This window comes from Chroicocephalus ridibundus, chromosome 8 (genome assembly GCF_963924245.1).
Source record: "Chroicocephalus ridibundus chromosome 8, bChrRid1.1, whole genome shotgun sequence".
Lineage (NCBI taxonomy): Eukaryota > Metazoa > Chordata > Aves > Charadriiformes > Laridae > Chroicocephalus > Chroicocephalus ridibundus.
The window spans coordinates 52,624,891-52,644,535 of NC_086291.1; the positions used below are offsets into that span (position 1 = coordinate 52,624,891).

At 54.2% G+C, this 19,645-nt stretch overlaps 1 protein-coding gene across 4 annotated transcripts in view; it reads left to right on the forward strand.

Annotated features, from left to right (window-relative positions):
- The window catches only part of PEMT (phosphatidylethanolamine N-methyltransferase), a 44,338-nt gene extending 25,432 nt beyond the window's left edge, over positions 1–18,906 (forward strand). For all 4 annotated transcript variants that reach the window (XM_063343476.1, XM_063343478.1, XM_063343475.1 and 1 more), the window contains 5 exons: positions 7,025–7,170; positions 11,645–11,756; positions 15,765–15,839; positions 16,607–16,667; positions 17,417–18,906. In XM_063343476.1, coding sequence (XP_063199546.1) covers positions 7,025–7,170; positions 11,645–11,756; positions 15,765–15,839; positions 16,607–16,661 — 388 coding nt within the window. In that variant the 3' untranslated portion in view covers positions 16,662–16,667; positions 17,417–18,906. The remainder of the gene's footprint in view (positions 1–7,024; positions 7,171–11,644; positions 11,757–15,764; positions 15,840–16,606; positions 16,668–17,416) is intronic.
- The last annotated feature ends 739 nt before the right edge of the window (positions 18,907–19,645 follow it).

The window sequence follows — 19,645 nt, forward strand, 5'->3', positions numbered from 1 at the left end:
GGCTCGCTGGGTCACAGCGAGGTGCTGATGGGGAACTGCTGGGAGAGCCAGAGAGACCCAGCACCACACTCTTTCTCCCTGCAGAGATGCCCCTACCAGGGCTGGCCTCGCTGGCTGTGCTGCCTCTGCTCTATGTCATGAGTTTGTGAGTGCTGTGGGGCTCACTGGGGGTGGCTCTGCCTTGCGCAGCCCATGAATTGAGCCCTGAAGGAAACGGCAACGTCAACTCAGGGGGCCGGAAAAGCCTCACTTGGACATTGGTTTTGGAGAAGAGGCTGTAGAAGAGGGGGCAGCTCACCCGCAGCAGAACACGGATGAGATAACAGCCCACTGTGCTTGCCAGCCCACCCCGATGGGCCAAGGCCATTTCAGATGATTGCAGCATGAAGTTTATTTTGTCCAGGTGTTTCAACATGGTTGGGTTATTCCCTTGCCTTTCCTTGGCACTGAATTTGGCCCGAGTGGTGGCTAGCAGGTTCTGGAGGCTGTTTGAGCCCTTAACTGTGGGAGCGATGGGATGATTTCAGGGTGGTCATCGGAGCAGCAACAGCTGGAGTTGCCCCGAAACACACCTGGGAGACTCGCTGTCTCCATTCCCAGCTCTGTGAGCCCTCCGGGGCTGCCCACGGCTTATTACCCAAGCCTGGAGAGGCCGTGATGTTTGGGAAGGATTCATCCTGCCTCTTGCCCTGGCATGAAGATATCAGCCAGGTCCAAGCTGGGGTTTAGCTGGCCGGAGAGGCATTCATGTGTCATACAACACAGGCACTGTCATCTCAGTGGCCAGTGACGCCAGGAGGGATGTGTCTCATCCGCTCTCGCCATTTCGCTTTTCCCTATATTTTATTTTCTGAGTCACCTGTACTCGAGCGCGCTGATGAAAGCAGGTTTTCCGCTCCTCGTCCCCATGGAGGCAATCCAGCCGGCAAAGCACAAGCTGTGCCTCACGCTTCGGCAGCATGCGGTGGTCGGGGTGGCTTTCACAGGCCATGCTGACTACTGACGGCGAGTGAAAAGGCAGCCTCAGAAGGTCCATCCGCCCCCAGTGCCGTAATCCAGTCTTTAAAACTCCTCTCTGCATGCTTTGGAGACTTTTTATGTGGGTGGGGGCTGCCAGGCAGCGATTGAGGAGCCCACAGGATGTCTCTTTTGTTTTTAAAAACCTCCTTCCTTTTTTTGCAACTGGATTTTTGAAAGGCTCCAAGCTGGGGGCAGCGGAGGGGAGGGCAGAGCAGACAGAAACGTTGCGAGTGGGTTGGCATTGCGGCTGAAAGCACCCCGGAGATGGGCTGTGCTGCTTCACCCCCCGCCCCACGCAGGGCTCTCTGCCGTGGTCCTCTCCCCAGTTTGGCGCCGTGATGCTCTCGTGCAAGTGTTGCTCTGCAGGGATACCTTGGGTGGAAGAGGAGGAATGTCTTGTGCTCAGTTAAGCAATTAGGTGCTTCCCAGCTCTGAGCTTCATTACCAGCCTTGGCTTGCTTCTGAGAAGCAATCCAGAATGACCTGTGAGCAGGGGGCACCTGCTTAGTCAACTGCACAAGACAAGTATCCTTAATTGCTGTGGTACAGTGATTATTTTCGTTACAGCTGTGTTCTTTCTGCAAGAAGCTGGGAACTTCCATCACTGAGGCTCTTATCTGTGAAAACAATTCCTGAACTTTTGAACTGTCTGCGCTGTGCGCACCACCCCAGGGGTTTATGACTCTTATCTGTGTGACATGGGACATGACAATCTTTACTGTCCTCCGGACTTACGTCCAGTGTCGATCTCTCCTGCCTTACCACGTTGTTGGTATCTTTCCTTGCATCAGCTCTACCGTTAGCCACTGGCGCTGCCTCCGAGCCCTCCTGTGCTGCCTTTTGCACGCCCTGGCAAATTCCCGCCAGGAATTTGGGGTGTGCGGGTGGTTTTGTACACAGGGCGCTTATGAACTTCCCACCTTAAGGGTCTGGGGGCGTTTGCCTGACCTTTAAAGTCAACACCGACGTGCACACCCTGAATGGGGGGGTTTGCAGATGTGAGGGTCTTGGGGTGCCCGGGGCTGTGATGCCTCCGGTGGGAGTGAGCCCCGCAGAGGCTGAGCGAGGGCAGCGCTTTGGCAATGCTCGGCGGGTACCGCGCTGCCGTGAAGTCCTTCATTGATGCCAGTCACTGGGTATTGCCCTCCTGCATGGATGGGCTTCTCGCTTGGAGCTGATGCTTCCAGGAAAATGAATCAACCGTGGGATGGGATTTTGCACAGGGAAGGGGTTGTTTGTCATTGCCTGGTAGTGCCTCTCGGCTTTACACTCAATGCTATTTAATTTTTCGAGCTGGTACCATGGTGTAAACGGTATCGATCCGAGAACCACGTGGCCTTTTGTGCAGAAGTGACCGAGTTTGACGATGGGTATCGAGCGTGGCCTGAAGGAGCTGATGTCGCCTCTGAGCCACGCTGCCAGCAATCTCTGGTGGCTGTCTGGGAAAAGCCCCAGGTGGCCAACAGCACCTTGTGTCCACGCCGGCATGGCTGCCGGGCATCTGGATGAGGAAACTGGGCAGCTGAGATGTGAGGTGGGGGGAGAAGCTGCCACAGCCCCCAGCTGACCTAAATAACATGCACACCAGTGCTGGCAGAAAAGCGAAGTCATTATTGGCAAAAGAAGCTGTGAAGATGATGACTGGGCTAACAATTGCCGGTGGTATCGGCAGGACGATTTTAGTGTCGTCGGGGTTGTTTGTTGGGTTTTTTTTGTTTTCCAAATGAACAAGATCTTTTGTTGCAGCGTGTGTCGCTGGGCACCGCTGGATGGTTTGACCCCCGTTGCCTCTTTTTGCCAAGAGGAACAAAACCTCGGGCATGGGGGACGGATCGACGTCCCTCATGGTGAGCAGCACGGAAACTTGCAGCGCCGGCTGCTGCCTCCGAAACCATGGATGCCTACAGCACCGCTGCTTCCGTGCTGCTCGCTGGCCCCTGCCCCAATTCTGCTCCAATTGCAGTTGCCAGTCGCGATTTCCAGGCTGATTTTTGGGATCAGGCAGAGGGAGCACTGCTGGGCTGCTCCCAGCAGTGACCCAGTTTGCTGGATGAGATCTTTGCCCTCCTTTGCGGGGAAGGGATTGCAAAATATGCTGACTGTGGGCCATCGAGGGAGGCCCAGAGACCTAAAAAGCTCAGCTTCTCTCTTCATACAGTATTTCCAGGTTTGCTTTGTGCTCCAGGCGTCCTTTGGGGATGTATTTTGGGCTGCGGGTTTGGTAAGTTTTCTGGTGTCGCAATCGCCATTCTCCAGTTGGGTAAATCGGCGCCTGTTTGGGCAAACCTGGCCCCGCGTCCTCGCTGTGTCCCAGCGAGGGGACCTGCAGCCGATTTCCCTCACTCCCACTTTCTTCCTGAGAGCCCACCCGTTTGACATCTCCGGCCCCGTGATTCCGTACCATTTTGTGTGTTTTTACAGTTCGTGTGGCTTATTGTGCAGTAAACTAAAAGAGGGTAGATTCAGACTAGATACAAGGAAAACATTTTTTATGGTCAGAGTGATGAAGTACTGGCCAAGGTTGCCCAGAGAGGTGGGAGATACCCCATCCCAGGATATATTCCAGGTCAGGTTGGACGGGGCTCTGAGCAACCTGGACTAATTGAAGGTGTCCCTGCTGGTGGCAATGGGTTGGACTAGATGGCCTTTAAAGGTCCCTTCCAACCCAAACCGTTCTGTGATTCTCAAAAATCAGCGGCACGCATGCAGCAGCAGCTGGGTGGCTGAGCCAGCGTGTCTCTGTTTTGGGAAGGGTGGGCAGAAGGACGCCGGCTGCTTCGGCTTCCCCGTGCAGAACCCTGTGGCCGTTGCGCAGCCCGACCGCAGCCGCCGCCGCTGCTCCCACCCTGCCAGGAATTGGCCGAATCTGCCCATTTGGCCAGAGCCGAGCTGGTGGATTTGTTTTTTTCCCCGCTGGGGCGGAGAACGGGTGCCTCTGGTAACACACTTCACACTGACAAGCGTGGGGAGATGTCACGGGAAGGCCCGTTTTCCCAGTTTCCATTTGCTAAAACTGGGGGCACCTCCCAGGGTCCTCCCCCCCACCCCCCCCGCCATGGCAGACATCCTCCTGATAGCAGCCGGGTATGTAATTAAAGTAGGTCACAGCCCACCCACCCCTCGGCTGCGCTGGCAAGAGGGATGCTCCTCACCATGGCAATCGCTCCGCTCGGCACATAAAGCATTTCCAGGTATTGGGACAAAGCGTGGTTTTAATTGGTGTCCTCTTGGGTGCCGAGCTGGGCCGCTGCCTTGTCGTGCAGCCAGAAATAAATGCTGTAAGAAACGTGACTCAGAGGCACATGGTGAAAGGGACCGGTTTAATGACAAATCGGCTGCATGACTAGCTCCCCCAGCAAGGGAGATGGCCAACACCTTGTCCTCCCCCTGCCCGGGAGGGTGAAACGCGGCGCGCTGAGGCTCCCCCGCCGCCGAGGAGCAGTTGCGGATGCCAGAATAATTGACGACTCCGTGCTGCTTGTCGTGGCCCAGCATCATAAATGCTTAAAAGGTTTATTTACCAATTCTGAAAACTCCTGCGCGCATCATGTTTAATGCAAATAGAGAGTGTGTTTAGGAAGATATAAAACATCACTAGAGGGAAAGGCAGTCCATTATCTCCGTGCAAACACCTCCCTCTCTAGCTGTAAGCCAAACAGCAGGGGACCCAGCAAGACATGCTGATGAGGGTAACTAATGCAGGCCCATCCGACCATGAAAAGGAAGGATGGGATCATCTGGAGCAGGGGAGACAGCTTTGCCAGAACAAACCGTGTCACGTGCTGGTTGCAAAACCTCAGGGGCTGATTCACAGTCAACCAGTTCATGCTCTTGAAGCCACCTTTGTTTTTCTCCTGCTCCGAGGCCAAGTCAGGTCTCTAGCATAGGATAGATGAGCCTCAAGGATGGAAGATAGCGTGAATCCAGTTCATCTGGAGCGAGAAGCAGCGCTGGGCTCTAGCTGTACCTCTCTCTGCTCTCCTGTCTCTTTGCTGGGGGCTGGGATCCAGGCGGGGGCCAGCTCGGTGCTGCTCTCCCAGACCTGCCTCCCTGGGGATCACCAGCAGCGTTTTTTGGTTGCTGTGAGATCGGAGAGGTCCTGGCCAGATGCGGAGTCAAACCCCCACTGCTGTGAAAAGGCATTAGCATCTTCCTCTGCGGGAGCTCCCGAGCATCCCCGGGGATGTCACATTGTGCTGTGAGAGCACAGCCAGGCCGGGATTGCTCCGGTGGATGGGGACGTCCCCGCAGGGGTGTTGCTTTCCTCCCAAACCCAGGCAGCGTTAGCAGCCGGGATGCAGCTTTGGGCTTTCTCATGGCGGAGACTCGTGTCATTTAAAAATAAATAGCGGGGAAGTGATGCAAAGGGTTGTGCAGCTGCTGCTGCTTCAGGTCGCAGCCGGGTTTGTATGTTCCCACCAGCACTGATTTTAAGCTGAAGGAACGTGAGTCTGGTGAGAGCAGGGAGGTGCCGGGCGCTGGAGGAGGGCCAGCCCGGGGACATGTGTCATTACATCGCCCGGGGCCACGCTGTCATTCTCCTGCCTGTGCTCAGCTCCCTGGAAAAGGGAATTTCTCTGTAATTTCCAGTGGTGGGCGCAGAGTGTAGATCGCCAAGGTGCCGTGTTCTCGTTCACTCCCAAGGATGTTACATTTACTCCGTGTTTTGTTTCCTTGCTCCGGTACAAAGTGAAGATTAAATGGCTTGCTCTGGGGTCCTAAAAACTCCCCGACAGTAGAAAACCTATTAGGAACGAGCTCCAAGGAAAATAAAAACCATCATCCAGGTCCCTAAACCATGGGGTTTACATATCATCCTGGACTTTGCTTGCTGCATGTAGCTTGCCGTCTGGTCTTTGAGTCTTCGAAAGGTGCGTTTCCAACCGCTTGTCCACCAGCAGGGCAGGCAGGATTGCCTCTCAGCTCTCATTTGGGCAACAGAGAAAATCCAGGGATTTGCGGGGCTTAGGGAAGCTGGACATCGGAGAAAAAAAATCTATCCCAAGCCCTGCAAGTAACGTCATGGAACCACTTTCCACCCGAGGAGCCCAGCAGCACAGGCAGGAGCTGCTCTCCTGACCCGGCAGCGGTGGCCGGAGGCGCGGGAGAGCTGTTATTCCACTTGAATTTCAGCCTCCAGGGTGCTCATTAAAAAAAAGGCTCAAAGTTTCCTACCTCATGTGTCAGCAACATGTGGAGAAACACTGTGTACGGCTCTGCGGGTCTGTTATCTCCTCTCGCTATTATTAATGGGCATTTTTTTTTAATCACAGTGTCATCTCCTTTGTAGTCGTACGTTTGTATCGGAGGGATGGGAGATGCCAAACCCTGCTCCGGGCAAAGTTCAGGGGGCTGAAAGGAGGGGTCGCAATTACTCTACTCACAAACGAGTGTTTGGAAGGTCAGACCTGAAATGCCTGAGCAAGCCTGGAGCCGAGAAGCTGTGTTCGCACTTGAAAATGCGTGTCTCTAGTATTTTCCTTTCGCTGTTCCAATCCTCCCCCTGACTGTCAGCCCTCAGCCGTGAATCACTCCTGGGCACGTGGCTAACACATGAACGCTGCAAAATATTTTGATGGAGAGGAACGGGGGTGGGAGCACGAGATAACCCAGCCAATGTTCCCAACCCATCAAGTCCTGTGCCGAGGCATCGCAGCCTCCAGCATTTTGCAGGGGCGTCTTTCCCGGAGCTCCCGGTCACGATGAAACCTGAGGTTTGGCGAGGAAGGCAAAGGTTTTGATATTGCAGTTCAGTGGGGTTGGTATTTCGAGGAGTGAGCAAGGATTGCAAGTAGAAATAGATGTCCCAGGTCAAGCTGCTCACAAGGCTTCAGCTCCTTGCTTCCCCCATTGGGAGGTTGAGTAGGTCCAGGTGGAAGAAGGGACCTAGTGAAGGGTCCTCCTCAGCAGCATCCTCTCCCAAAGCTCCGCATCTCCCAGGAAGAGGTGGGTGATGTTAGTAATGAGTTACTGCTTTTAACAGGCCTTGTTTTCTCTCCCACAGCTTCACGGAAGCCATGAAGAGCCAGCCGAAGCTGGAGGGCTTGGACTGCCACTGGGCCTATTACTCAGGCTTGGCCATCTTGGCTGTAGGGACCCTGTTTGTCATCTCCAGCTTCTTAGCACTGGGATTCACTGGGACATTCCTAGGTAAGCGCTAAAAATTCAACAGCTTTACCAGAAGGTGCATTTAATTATAGAATCATAGATTGGTTCGGGTTGGAAGGGACCTTAAAGATCATCTCGTTCCAACCCCCCTGCCCTGGGCAGGGACACCTCCCACTAGACGAGGTTGCTCGAATCCTTGCAGGGGTCTCTTGCTAGGGCAGAGTCCTGTAAGAATTTCCTTGGCCTTGCCTTCGGGGCTGTTAGATTCGGTCTTGGCTTTGTGGTACCAAAGCGTGATCTCCAACCATGCTGTTACCTCGCACGGAGAAGATGGTGCAGTGGTTTTACACGGTGAGTCCCATCACCTTCAGTGTCAAGCCTGAAATTTTAGAAAGCAGCTGATTGTCTGACGGTCCAAATGCTCTCCAGAAAAGGGACCCCGAGTGCAGACCCCACGAGCGGGTCGGCACTGGCCCAGCAGGTGCAAGCTGTCCGGCAGCCTTGCTCTGAGCCCCCACGCGCTCGACACACGCGCCGAGGCAAGATCTCGTTTGCTCTCCCCTCTGCAATAAACCTGACGTTCGCTGACAGATTCTTTTATCTGCCGCTTTATGGCAGAACGCATTTTCCACTGTGCCTGCTTGCACATTTAGAGAGTAATTCTATTAGCCTTGTTGACTTTAAAAACATGCCAGTATGTGTGGAATTCATAAAAATAAAATAGAGACAGGAACAATAAATATCTGAGGAAAGGGGCAGCTCCCGCTGGCTGAAATAATCACAGCCCAAGCTTTGACACTGCATTTAGGCTGTGCTTTTGCAAGTGCTTTACAAACCAAATTCAATTAGCTCCTGCAGCGTCGCCAGGAAGAGGAGAGGGAGGTAATAAGCCTTCCTGGTTTCAAGTGGAGTTGCAAAGAAATGTGTTGAGTTGGCCAAGATCCTGCCACCAGAAATAGAGCTCAGCACTCCTGAATGTGTGCCCTCGCCCTTCATCTGCGCGACCCCGCTCCTGACCCCGCGTTACACCCCTGTCCCCCTGCTACCGGGCACCGGCATCCTCCAAAATCACCTGCAGCCCCCAGGAACGATGCTGTGCCTGCGGAGACATGTCCTGAGAGGCCAGGCGCAGGAGTACCCACCAGCAAGAGCTGCTTGAATGCTCCTGAACTTCAGCCAGGTCTGGGGTTGTTTACGTAAAGCCTGATTCATCCGACCAGGAGGATCCACTGGACTTGAACCGCTGGAGAAAAGCAAACAAGTGAGTCAGGCTTAGCGTAAGCAGTGAGCGTGGCCCTGTCCCCCTCTGCTCTGCGTGGCCGGTGGCTTCCGTATCCCCCAGGGCGGGAAGAGGCAGGTGCTAGTGGTCCGTTTTGGGTGCTTCTGCTCCATCCTCCATACCGATGGAGGCTCTCCCTGCCACCAGCGCACCAGGTTGAGTCTGCATGGCTCCAAGCCTTGCATGGCGCAGCAGGGAGCGAGGCCAGCTCCCTCTGCTAACCTGGGCACTGGGGTAGAGCTGAGTCAGGGTGGCGAGATGCCAAGACCATGTGCTGGTGCAGCCAGGCTGGCTCAGGACCTCTGACACCGAGGAATGGCCCAACTGGAGCCCCACAGAGCGTCCATCCTTGAACCTATAGCATCTGAGCCCCATGCAAGCCCCCATGAGTCCAAGTCAGCGAACTCTTAATGGAGAATGCTGTTCAGAGTGGTTTCTTACCCAGCCGTGGGGAAGACAAGGGGTCTGCAGGTCTCTGAGGATCTCACGTGGGATGTTCTCTTGCTCAGGACTCACCTGGCACTGGTACTTCCAACGGCCTCCTGCATACGTGGTTTCAGGGATGTGCTGGCACTGCGGGAAGAGCAGGGTCCCCCAGCACTGATGGCACTTCTGACTGCAGGTAGCAAAGGGCTGCGCGGCTTTGGCAAGAAGGGGATTATAGCGTCATCCATCTTCTCACAGTCAATACCTGAACTTGAGGAAAGTTTTGAGAGAGCCTCTGACACCCAAGCACTTCAAAAACTTACTGGAACAGCATTTGACCCTTCCCTTTTGGGTTTTCCTACAGCAGTGAGGGCTGAACCAGGCAGGGCAGAGAGACCGCATCGGGGCTGCCTGTTAGATTAACAGCGTATTTAAACTTTGGAGCGGCTGCAGAGCACTGTCTCTTAAGTGTGGGCTAAACGGTGCAGCGGGAGCGGCGTGAGTCACCCTTCTGCAACGCGCCTTTCTGTGCCGCCCCGTCTCCCGCACAGCAGCACCGACCCCAGCCTCTGTTTGCAGGGGCTGGATGCGGCCCCTCGCCCCGGCAGCCTCCTCCCCTGCAGAGCGATCCTCCCGGCACCCCGTCTCTGCACCAGGCCCTCGCAGGGATTCGGGCATCGGTTCAGCACCATCTGCCTCACAATTTGCCCTGTTCCCCAACAAACGTAGTAAGGAGAGCTTGGCTTCCCGGAGGCCGAGGGCACCGAGAGGCAGCTCTGCCTGTCTGAGCCCATCTGTCTGGCACCCGAGCGTGGTTCCTTCCAGCGCTGACCAAGATTTCAAGTAAATCTGACTTGACCGAAGTCTGTCACTGGGCTATGGCGAAGCCAGCGGCTCCCCGGGGAGAAGCAGAGGTGGTGCTTCAGCCTAGGTCAGGCTCCGGGGACCGAGGGGGACCTTGTGGAGGGCATCAAATGGCTTTTTGCTGCCGTGTCCAAGGCGTCTGTGGTTACACTGGATGGATCCAAAGCGACATGGTTACACTGACCTCCAGCAAAAAATAACTCAAATTAGATGCCAAAGTCCCCCAGCCTAACAAGGAGCCAATTCCTGATTTGAGGGCTTAATGGAGGCACAGGAGACACCCATGCTGATGCCGTGCAAACCTTAGCACCCGCTTGGCTATAAAAATACTGCAGGTCCTCTCTGGTGGTTGTGTTCATTTAAGTGTGTGGGTTTAGAGGCGGGGTTTACGTTGGAAAAGCTTGTGTCCTGGGGGAGCTGCCTGCTCCCCCCAGCTGCTGTGTGTTGTTGCTTGCAGGGAGCCTGCCCGCAGGGTCCCAGGGCCCCACCAGTGCCGGGCTGAGATAAGCCCCTGCCAGCCCCACGGACACGGGGCTTTGTGCAAACCTCCCCGCTGCCGGCGCCGTTTGGGGAGCGAGGTGTTCAGCCCAAAGGCGAGGGCGGGCAGGGTATAATGAAGCATTTTGACACATAAGAAAGCAGAGAAATGGGCTGTGGCAGGGGGTGATGTGTTCTTTCTACCAGAACAATCTCAGAGATGCATTGCCAAGTAACTGTGAGAACATATAGTATGAATACCAGGCAATTATCTCACTTAGTGGCCTGTAGTTAAAGCCCAAAAGCATTGTCTAATTGGGCAGGCGCTGTTTATCCTTAGAAATAAATGTTTTTGCACCATGTGAGGTCAAAGAAATTACGCTACGATCCAGGTAATAATAATAACCTTGAATAGTTTGTACTCCTGTAATGCCTTTTATCTGGATTCCCAAGCACTTTCTCACCATACATTAATCCTCACCACCCTCTGCGCTCTAAGAAAGACTGATATTATGATCGGTGCACAATAGCACCAGGAGGGACGGAGGGAACTTGCCCGGGGTCAGAGAACGGGCTGGCAGCAGAGCTGGGAACCCGACCCAGGGCGGTGGCAGCTCCCTGGGCTGATGCACCAGCGCTGCTCCTCGCCGATTGAGGCTGCGTCTTCTACGGTGGACACGGAGCAAACTCCTTGCTGGGCTTTGTGATCTCGCAAATAAAACCAGCAGAAATCACAGCTCGGCACCCCAGCCCCGAAATGGCGCTCACAAGCTGCACAACATCTCCTTGCTTGTCATTTCTTTTCCAGGCTCCTTTCAGGAGGGTGGAAGGATTACTCCAACGTAGATAGGAAGCTGGTTGGATGCTGACAGTTCTGAAAGCTTTCCTCATTACAGATGACAATCACCTATTATCATCATCATGCCGATAATTGAGTGTTTTGTAGGCAGAGGTGCTATTTTCCCAAATTCTGAGAAATTCTCTGAACTATTGAGATAAGGGTGACACTGAATGAGGGCATTTGGTGGTGGCGGTCGTGATTATAACATCTCGAAGCACCATTTCAGTGCGCTGGTCTTATTTCCCCATTAAATGGTTTTGATCCTCTGCACTTGCTGCTTCATCAAGTGGCATCAGAGGGGCAGTTTTCAAATGAGAAAGCCAATTGGGACCTCGAGAGCTGCCTCCCGATGAGGGACGCAGCTGCCGTAGCCTCACTGCAATGCACAAACCTTCCTCGTGGGCAAAAGAGCCATTCCCGGAAAAGCCGATAGGCAGGGAGTAAACAGCCAACCTATTTCGTTGCTGTTTTCTCAGCCTGGAAATCAGCAGCGAAAACCCCTCGTTTGCCTTTGCTCTGCCTCCCCGGCAGGGATGCCCCACGGTGCGGGGAGCGTATCGGTGTGCCAGAGCCCCCTGCAACTCGCAGCTTCGTGGAGCCTAACGAGAAACCCCCTGTTTGCTCTGCAGGTGATTACTTCGGCATCCTGATGGAGGCAAAAGTGACCCACTTCCCTTTCAGCGTCCTGGATAATCCCATGTACTGGGGCAGCACAGCCGTCTACCTGGGCTGGTCCCTCATGTGAGTACAGGAGCCTGCCAACGGCACCGGTCGCGGGGCAAGTGTGGGGTCTGTGCTCGGCAGGGCGTAAGGTTCCATCAGGGGCCAAAGAAACTCTTGGTGATGGCAGTCAGCAAAAACCAAAATGGCAGGGAAAGTGCAACACAGGCTGGTTTCTCATTTCCTGACTATTTTTGTGCGTGCCAAATCTTCTGCTGTCATAAAAGACTTGCAGCATTAATTGTAGAAAAATAAATAACGGCCAAGTGCTGGGGAAGAGGAAGCATCAGCAAATGCTCTGCAGCTGAACGGGGTCCTTGGCAGGCTCTGCACGTGGAAAAATCAACAGTCGGGGCCGAATTCATGCCGGGTGTCACTCGGCAGGGGCAGGGCACTGATACTGGCGATCAGTGTGACCCTGTAATTACTGCTGAAAAAAGCAAAACAAGCCAACACACCCTTTCCCCCGCTGCACGGTGATAACGCTTCCGAAACACTCCTCATGTGATACAACACGGCTTAATAGTCTGCTTAGGAGGAAATGAATAGGCTGTAATTTAGCAGCAAATGAGCAATATACTGTATTGTGTGTAACAAGTCTTATGTGGTTTTCATTTAATATCACATTTTATTTATTTGCCTAGGAGAAGTAACCCTGTCTGTGTTACATCGGGAGCCCGTAGAGCATTGCGGGCCGTTATCACTAGATATTTTGCACTGGTGCGCCTGAGTGTGACCACCTCTCTTCTACTTCGGTGGAAAAAAAATTAAGTGCTTTGCCACTTTCTGGTCACCTTTTCAGCCACGTGTGCAGCGCTTTCTGGCCCCTGGTAATAAGTAAAGCTGATGGTGCCTCTCCTGTCTCCAGTGAGCCTTGCTGCTGTTCCTTCTGCACTCACAATCCCGCCCGGTGCCGTCAGGGCTGGCTGCGTGAGGCCGTTTGCCTTCCCGGAACACCCATGACACTGGATTGGGTCCAAACCCTGGGATGTGGGGCATGGGAGCCAGAGCGAGCTTCCTGCTGGGGCCATGGAATTGCCACAGGGTTGGCAGCAGCACGATGGCAGCGTGGATATTGCTGGGGAGCGGGACAGAACTGGGGCAGGATGACCCCCCACCCCGTACCACACCATGGCCAGGTGACCGGCACCACCATCCCTACAACCGCGCAGGAGGAATTTGACCAGGAGGCATTATAAAGATATTTTTTATTTGTTTAAGATCAGCATCAAACTATTTCTTAGAAGCTTTGCAGAACCAGCTGAACCCTCCTGAGCTGTTTCTGCCGCACAAATCCCTTCTTCGCCCCTGTGGGAGGGCAGCCTTGCACCAGGTGCGTGTTGCTCGGTCTTTCACAGTAACCCTGGGCAAAAGCAGCTCAAAGCGCCTCGAGACAAGAGGGTGATTGCGTCCTTTTTCTCGGTAAAAGGCTGCCACCATAAAGGGCAGCGAGGCATGACAAATAATTGCTGTTAACAAATTGCTGGAGCTGTGCAAAGTGGCACCAGGACACCGCCCGCCTGCCCTGGGGAAGCTCTGCACAACCCTTCATGTGGCGTTTTTGACCATTTCTCTTCCCTGGGATCTCAGCTGGGATTGTGGAGGGGTTTTGGGGGGTCCTGGGTCTCTTCTGAGGTCTCAGGGCATTCAGGAGATGTTAGGTGCCAGCCCTCAGAGGCCAGAGCTAACGTCCTGACTCCGCAGCAGTGGGAGGAATGCCGGAGGAATGTGTTTGCTGTCTGGTTTTGGACAGACCTAAAACGTAGACCGTATTTGTCCTTCCTCGGTGATGTATCACGCTCCATATCGTGGCATCGGAGCTCAAAGGAATGATTCATTTTCATCTGTAAGGGCACATACCACAGAACGTAAGCGAACCTTGGCAGCGCACCAGCCAGCCCGCCTTCCGACTCCAGTCCACCCTTAACAGCATCGCGTGGGGCGAGAGCCGCTGTTTTCTCCCTTGCGGGATATTGCAGCTATCCCTGGCTCGACTGATGGCAGCTCCACAGCCAAAATAAATATGTCCAAGTGTGCTGGAGAAGGCACCTCCACCGGTCAACGCAAAAATGGGAGCTCCAGGAGGAAAGGGCAAAGCGGGTGTTCCACGTCCAACACCCAGGGACACCGAAGCAGACTTCTTACCCCCAAAAAAAGTCCTGCCAGGATAACAAAACCTTCCTGGCCGGCTCATTGTCAGTGCTGCTACAACACAAGCCATTGCCCAATAAGTAGGTCGAGCTCGTAAGAAGAGAGAAACAACTCACCCAAATGCTTCTCGTCACCTGCGTCGAGCAGCCTGGTTTCTCCCGCAAGACAAATGGAGCATTAGCTGTTTGGGGACAGCTTTGTGTATCTCTGGTAGGGAAGTGTTTTAACTCATGGCAACAGGCTGTGTAAATCAGAGCTGGAGCTGCAGCCAAATGATGCAATTAGAGGTCTTGCTGTCAACAAACAATCATGCAAATTTGTTCTCTCTGATACAAATCAAGGAGGAGACATGACTAAGCATGTAATAGCAGGGGGTTGGGAGAGGAAGAAGTTGCCTGATGCTTCCTAATGAGGGAAAAAACTTATTACAAAATGGAAAACAGGGAAAAGGTGAAGATTTGTGTGCGTCTCTCCAGGAACTGATGTGGCCAGGCAGCACCTGGCAGCGGGTCCAGTACAAGGTTTAGGTAGTTCTGTCTCTCCAAAGGCGTGTTTTCCCGACAGGACTAGTCCCCTTGCACAAGGTTTGTGGGATGATTATCCTCACCAAGGACCGGCTAAGTAGTGGGGTTTTTTTGCTGACAGCCAACGCTTGCCCCCCTCAGAGCTAAGCTGTGACCAGCAATTAAAGGCAATCAGCAGCGTCCTGATTAAGGGCAACACTTGCAGCCATTAGCTGGAGGCAGAGGGTGCAAGAAAAGGTGTTTTGGGGGAGCTGGTGCCTGTGGTGAGCCAGGGACAGCCACGCTCCTCACTGGGGAGATGGGGCCAGGACCTCGTGGGTGCTGGGATAGCGAACGGGGAATGGCCGACGCTGTGGCCGCTCTCACCCAGAGGGGTTTGCGCACCACGGGATGGTCTCAGCACCTGGTTTGGGGACTGTAACCCACCGACTGAAATCCTGGCGCCTTACCAAAGCCTTCGCTGGCATCTGCCTCAGCCAGTTTCAGGCCAAGCATCAGAGAGGTGTCCCCACATGGGCAGTGCAGGTTTGCAACCGATGTTGACATTTCTCTTTAGAGCGGGAGGTGATGAGGATCTTTTTGTCCCAATTCTTCTGCCTCGGTGCTAAAAGGAGCGGCCGTTCCTGTTGCATCCGTAGCCCTCGAGCCCCTCTGCCCATAACCACAGTGCGGTGAGGCGAGTGCCACCGGTCCCCGTGCTGTGCCTGGTCACCTCTTGCTGAAGGACAGCGTTCAGCTGGGCCTCGGGCGGGTGAAAGGACGAGTTCCTAAAACATCTGGAGATGGGTTTAAATGTGAACTGAGCGCCCATGCCCCCAGCCCCGGCGCAGCACCCGCCCCAGAAAGGGCAGGCATGACCCTTCCCATCCCTTTCCATCCCCAGCCCTGCCATGGCTCAGACGCTGTTGCGATGTATACGGTACCATACGCTGCTCCGTCTGCCAGGTGTCTCCTGCACCCTGGGTGGCCCGTCTTGCTGTGCACATCAGGCATTTCCCTTATAGCGCTGGCTGGGAGCCACAGCGCTACGTAAGCAGCTGCTCAGCTATTAAACAGCCTTATAATCTCAGGACTTAGCATCAAAGCAGAAGCTCTCTTAGCAGAGACGTGCAGGGATCAGACTTGAAAGAAGTCGCTGAAGTAGGCTGGGGAAGAGACTTTGCCAAGTAACATCTGTCTAAGACAGTTAACATTAAGTACAAAAAAAAAAAAAAAAAACCAAACCCTTTTGTTCGCTTCTGTTTAATGAACAAGAGAGTGCTCTCATGGAGCCCGGCGTCTCATTTCGCTTTCTAAACCGGGTCTTGCATAAGCCCATGTACTTACCTGATCTTTTCCTTCTCTTTCAAAACAGGCACGCAAGCCCAGCTGGCCTTCTGCTGACAGCTGTAGTGGCAATTTCCTACACAATCGCGATGCTGTATGAGGGGTGAGTAGCTTCGCAAAATTGGAGCGCTTCTAATTATTTCTCCCAGCCTTAACTCCCGAGGTTTCGGGGAACTGCAGAAGTAGAGATGTTTTTTTCCAATTAATTCAGCGGGGAAGAAGGAAAACAGAGGATTGTTTTTCAATTGTTTTGATAATGGGCAGATTCCTCTCTGAAACTATTTGCTGAGTTCTAGGAACATTTATGCGTTTATTTTTATCAAAATGAGATCTTCTTTTCTTTCGGGTCCCTGATTCTGTCTGTACAAGAACACTAAGGAAGGCAGTGAGAGGACTCATTGTGTCATCTGAAGAGACCCTGCAAGAAGAGCTTGCATTTTGTAGTTCCGTGGATGGGTTTCCCTGATATTTTGTACCACGATAGCCCGGCAGCGCAGGACAGAGCGGCCCAGAATTATTCCCAGAAGCAGCGGTTGTACTTCGGCAGTGAAAGGCCTTTTGTCTTTGCAAGGGAGGAGGAGATACAGGAGAGCCGAGGCCCGTCTGCACGCGGGGGGAATCCAAGCGTGTGCTGAGCCTCGTCCCGCTCGGTGCAGGGATGGTCCCGGGTGGGAGCTGCTTGGAGCTGCTCCATGGTCCAGAGAGACAGAGCCGAGGATTGCCATGGCACACGAATAGCCAGGCTGTGCCAGCCTGTGAAGGGCAGTGTTTCTGGGCCCAAAGGAGAGCACACAGTAGTCTTGATTTTAATTCTTCTTCTTTTGCCCCTCTCTTGTGTCTCTGCCCGAATTCCCATCCTCCCAACCACAGGCCTTTCACAGAGGAAATATATCAGCAGAAACAGAAGGGAGCGAAGAACAAGTAGCAACAGGTATGTTTGCTGATCGGCGATTCAGCGAGAGGGGCTGCTTTGCCGGGCTCCCCCACCTACGAGCGCATTAGATGGGGACGGGAGCCACCACCCGCCCTCCCGGTGCTCCCCTGCCCTCCCCGGTTCCTCCAGAGCCCTTCCTGCGCTTCTCAAGGGATTTGAGCTTCAAACCTTTGCAAAAACCCAGGCGGAAAGGCTTTACACAGCGGTGGTTGTGTCCGCCTCTTGGCACCCGACCAGCAGCCCCCAAATTGTTTTGATTATATACTTGAGAGTCAGTGCAGGGGAAAATTGCTGGGGAGCTTCAAGGCTCCAGGCTTAGTCGAAATCAGGCAGGTAAAAGCAGCTATTGGCCGTGGCGGTTGCTCCAGCGAGCAGCAGGGATGGTGCAAGAGGGCATGTGTGCTCCACCACCCCGCAGGGAAATCGGGCGTCCCTGCTCCAGGCTGCTCTGTGCCTGAGCCGGGAGTGTTCTACGCACGGACTTGCATTGTCTCACCCCAAAAATTCAGCTTTTTGGGGCCAAAGGTTTCTACAAAAGCATAAGTTCCTGCCCAGGCTCCTTTCCATGGCGTTAAATTCCCCCCTGGAAGCCCCCGGTGTGTCTGCCTGCTGGCAGTCGGAGAGGCTGGACACGCACATGGCACTGCTGAATTTTGGGCAGCCCAGTAGCCTCCGCCCCAGCAAAGATGCCGTAGCACCGGTGGGGGCCCTAACAGACTCTTCTCTCTTTGCCTTTTGCAAAGCAGTGTTGGATACCTCGGCACAGCGTGCCTCTCCGGGTCCCCGCGCTGTCCGATTTGCCTGTTTTCCTACTGAGATGTATCCTACTAATTAGCCCAGCAACCCTTAATGAGCCAACTGAGCACCCTGCAGTATTAGAAGCGATCAGAGGAACAGCCCGAGCATGGTGGCACCTCCTCGCTGCAGCCCGTGGCAGCTGGAGGTCCCTGTCCCCAGGTCTCTGTCCCCATTGCCGGGTCCCTGCAGCTCCTGCCACGAAGGCGATGCTCTCCCAGGAGCCACATGGTGCGGGACCTCCTGACCTCTTGTCCCACATGGATTATTTGAGATCTGCAGGGGAAAAAAGCAACCCAGCTCTAGCCCTGGACTGGAGGGCAAGATGGAGACACCGAGGGCCTTTTGGAAGTGAGCTCTGAGCTCAGGGAAGCACTGGCTTCGGTTGGTCCTGAAGATCATCTGAAGATGCTGCCGAAGAGCCATGGGAAGCAAACTAAAGCTCGGGCGAAGCAACAGAGAGGGCTCAGGAGCCCCCGACGCGTTCAAACATGGCTGGGGAAGGACTCGGCAACAGCAAAACCTGCTCTAAACCCAACAACAAAGCCCCTCTTTTCTGGGAGAGGGAAACCACCCCATCCAGAGCCGCGGTGTCCCACCTGTAGCATCTCCGCGCTATTTGCAAAGGCTCCGAGAAAGGTGACTGAAAAGCACGTAGATGTCGAATGTACAACCGAAACCACTGCCCAAGGGGGATGGATGGATGGATGGATGGATGGAAGCCATCCCATGGGCAAACCCCAGCACGGAGAAGACCAAGGGGAAGAGTCGGTTCCCATCCGCACCCTGCAGATACCCCATCCCTGGCCGTGTCGGTGCCCTGGTCCCCTCCACCCCAGCCCAGCCCTTCCTTTTCCCCGGGGGCCACGCGAGGGTCCTGCCTGCCTTCCCCACCACCCAGTGCCTTCCAGCTATTTTTCACTGCCTTGCAGGGGCGGTGGGTGGGAGGGAGGGAGGGAGGGAGAGAGGGAAGAGGCTGCTTCTGCCTTGTGCCGCCTGCAGCAGCCGGGTACGGATCTGCCCCTCCGCCACTGCCACCAGCCTCGGCGAGTCCCAAAGAGCCCGGTGCTGGATCCTGCCCTGAACAGGAAGATCCCAGGGGTGATGATGCTCCAGACCCAGGCTCAGTGTTTACAGATTCCCAGAACAGTTTGAGAAATAAGCTGTAAATGACCAAAAAAAAAAAAAAAAAAAAAAAAAAGCGCAATGTAAAGCCCCCGGCAGCGGGGCTGGAGAAGGGAGCTGCGCTGCTGCCGGCCCCCGCGCAGGCACCGGGATGCGGCGCCACGTCTCAGCATCGCGTTGTTGTCCCCTCCTCAGAGGGTCCTCCCTTTTCTCAGTGTCACCTCCGCGAAACGGTCCGATTTCCTTTTGCTTTTGCATGTTGTAATTCACCCTTCGGGCATTGCTCAGCAGGAATTAAAATGTTGGTTTCTTTTCAGTCCAGCCTCTGTTTTCCTTCAGCCGGGCTCACGGACGCCTTGTTTGTGTTTCATCGCTTCAGAACCATTACACAAGGATATTTTTTTATCACCATCTCAACGACCTTCCTCTTAAAGATTTGGGCATAGTATTTTATTTTTAGATAAGTTTCCACATCCCCTTCACAGTTAATGTTTATAGACGGAGGCTAAAACAGCCCAGTGCCCATAGCAACCAGCAAGGAGAGGATACATTGCATTATTCAGACAATTTATGTCAGAGTTGCCAGTCCTGGCTCAAAGTCTCTGATGTAAATAAATTGAGATTTGTTGGTCGGTGAAATCAGTATTTACTGAAGAGGCACGTGCTTGTTCGGGAAGGGTTACTCTTAACGAGAAGGCAGCGAGGGCTGTATTTGTGCTGTCTCATTCCCGGTCTGGGGACCATGTACGCCTTTCTCTGTCCCCACCGCGAGGCTGGGGTGACCCCAGTTGTACCATTCCCATCCCCAGCCAGGATCGGACCCCGAAAATGGGTCTCTGTCACCATAAACCCCGGTGATGGAGCGATTTCCCCTCCCGTGCCCTCAGCATCCCAACAGCGTGGGGGTTTGGTGCTGTACCAGGACTGGCTTCACGGATTCCTTCCCCCTTCATCCGCCAGCTCAAACCCAACCCTTCCCAAATCCCAGCTGCTCCGTGTCGGCTGCGCGTTGCACAGGGGTTTTGGGGTTTTTTTCTGGGGCTGTGACAGATACA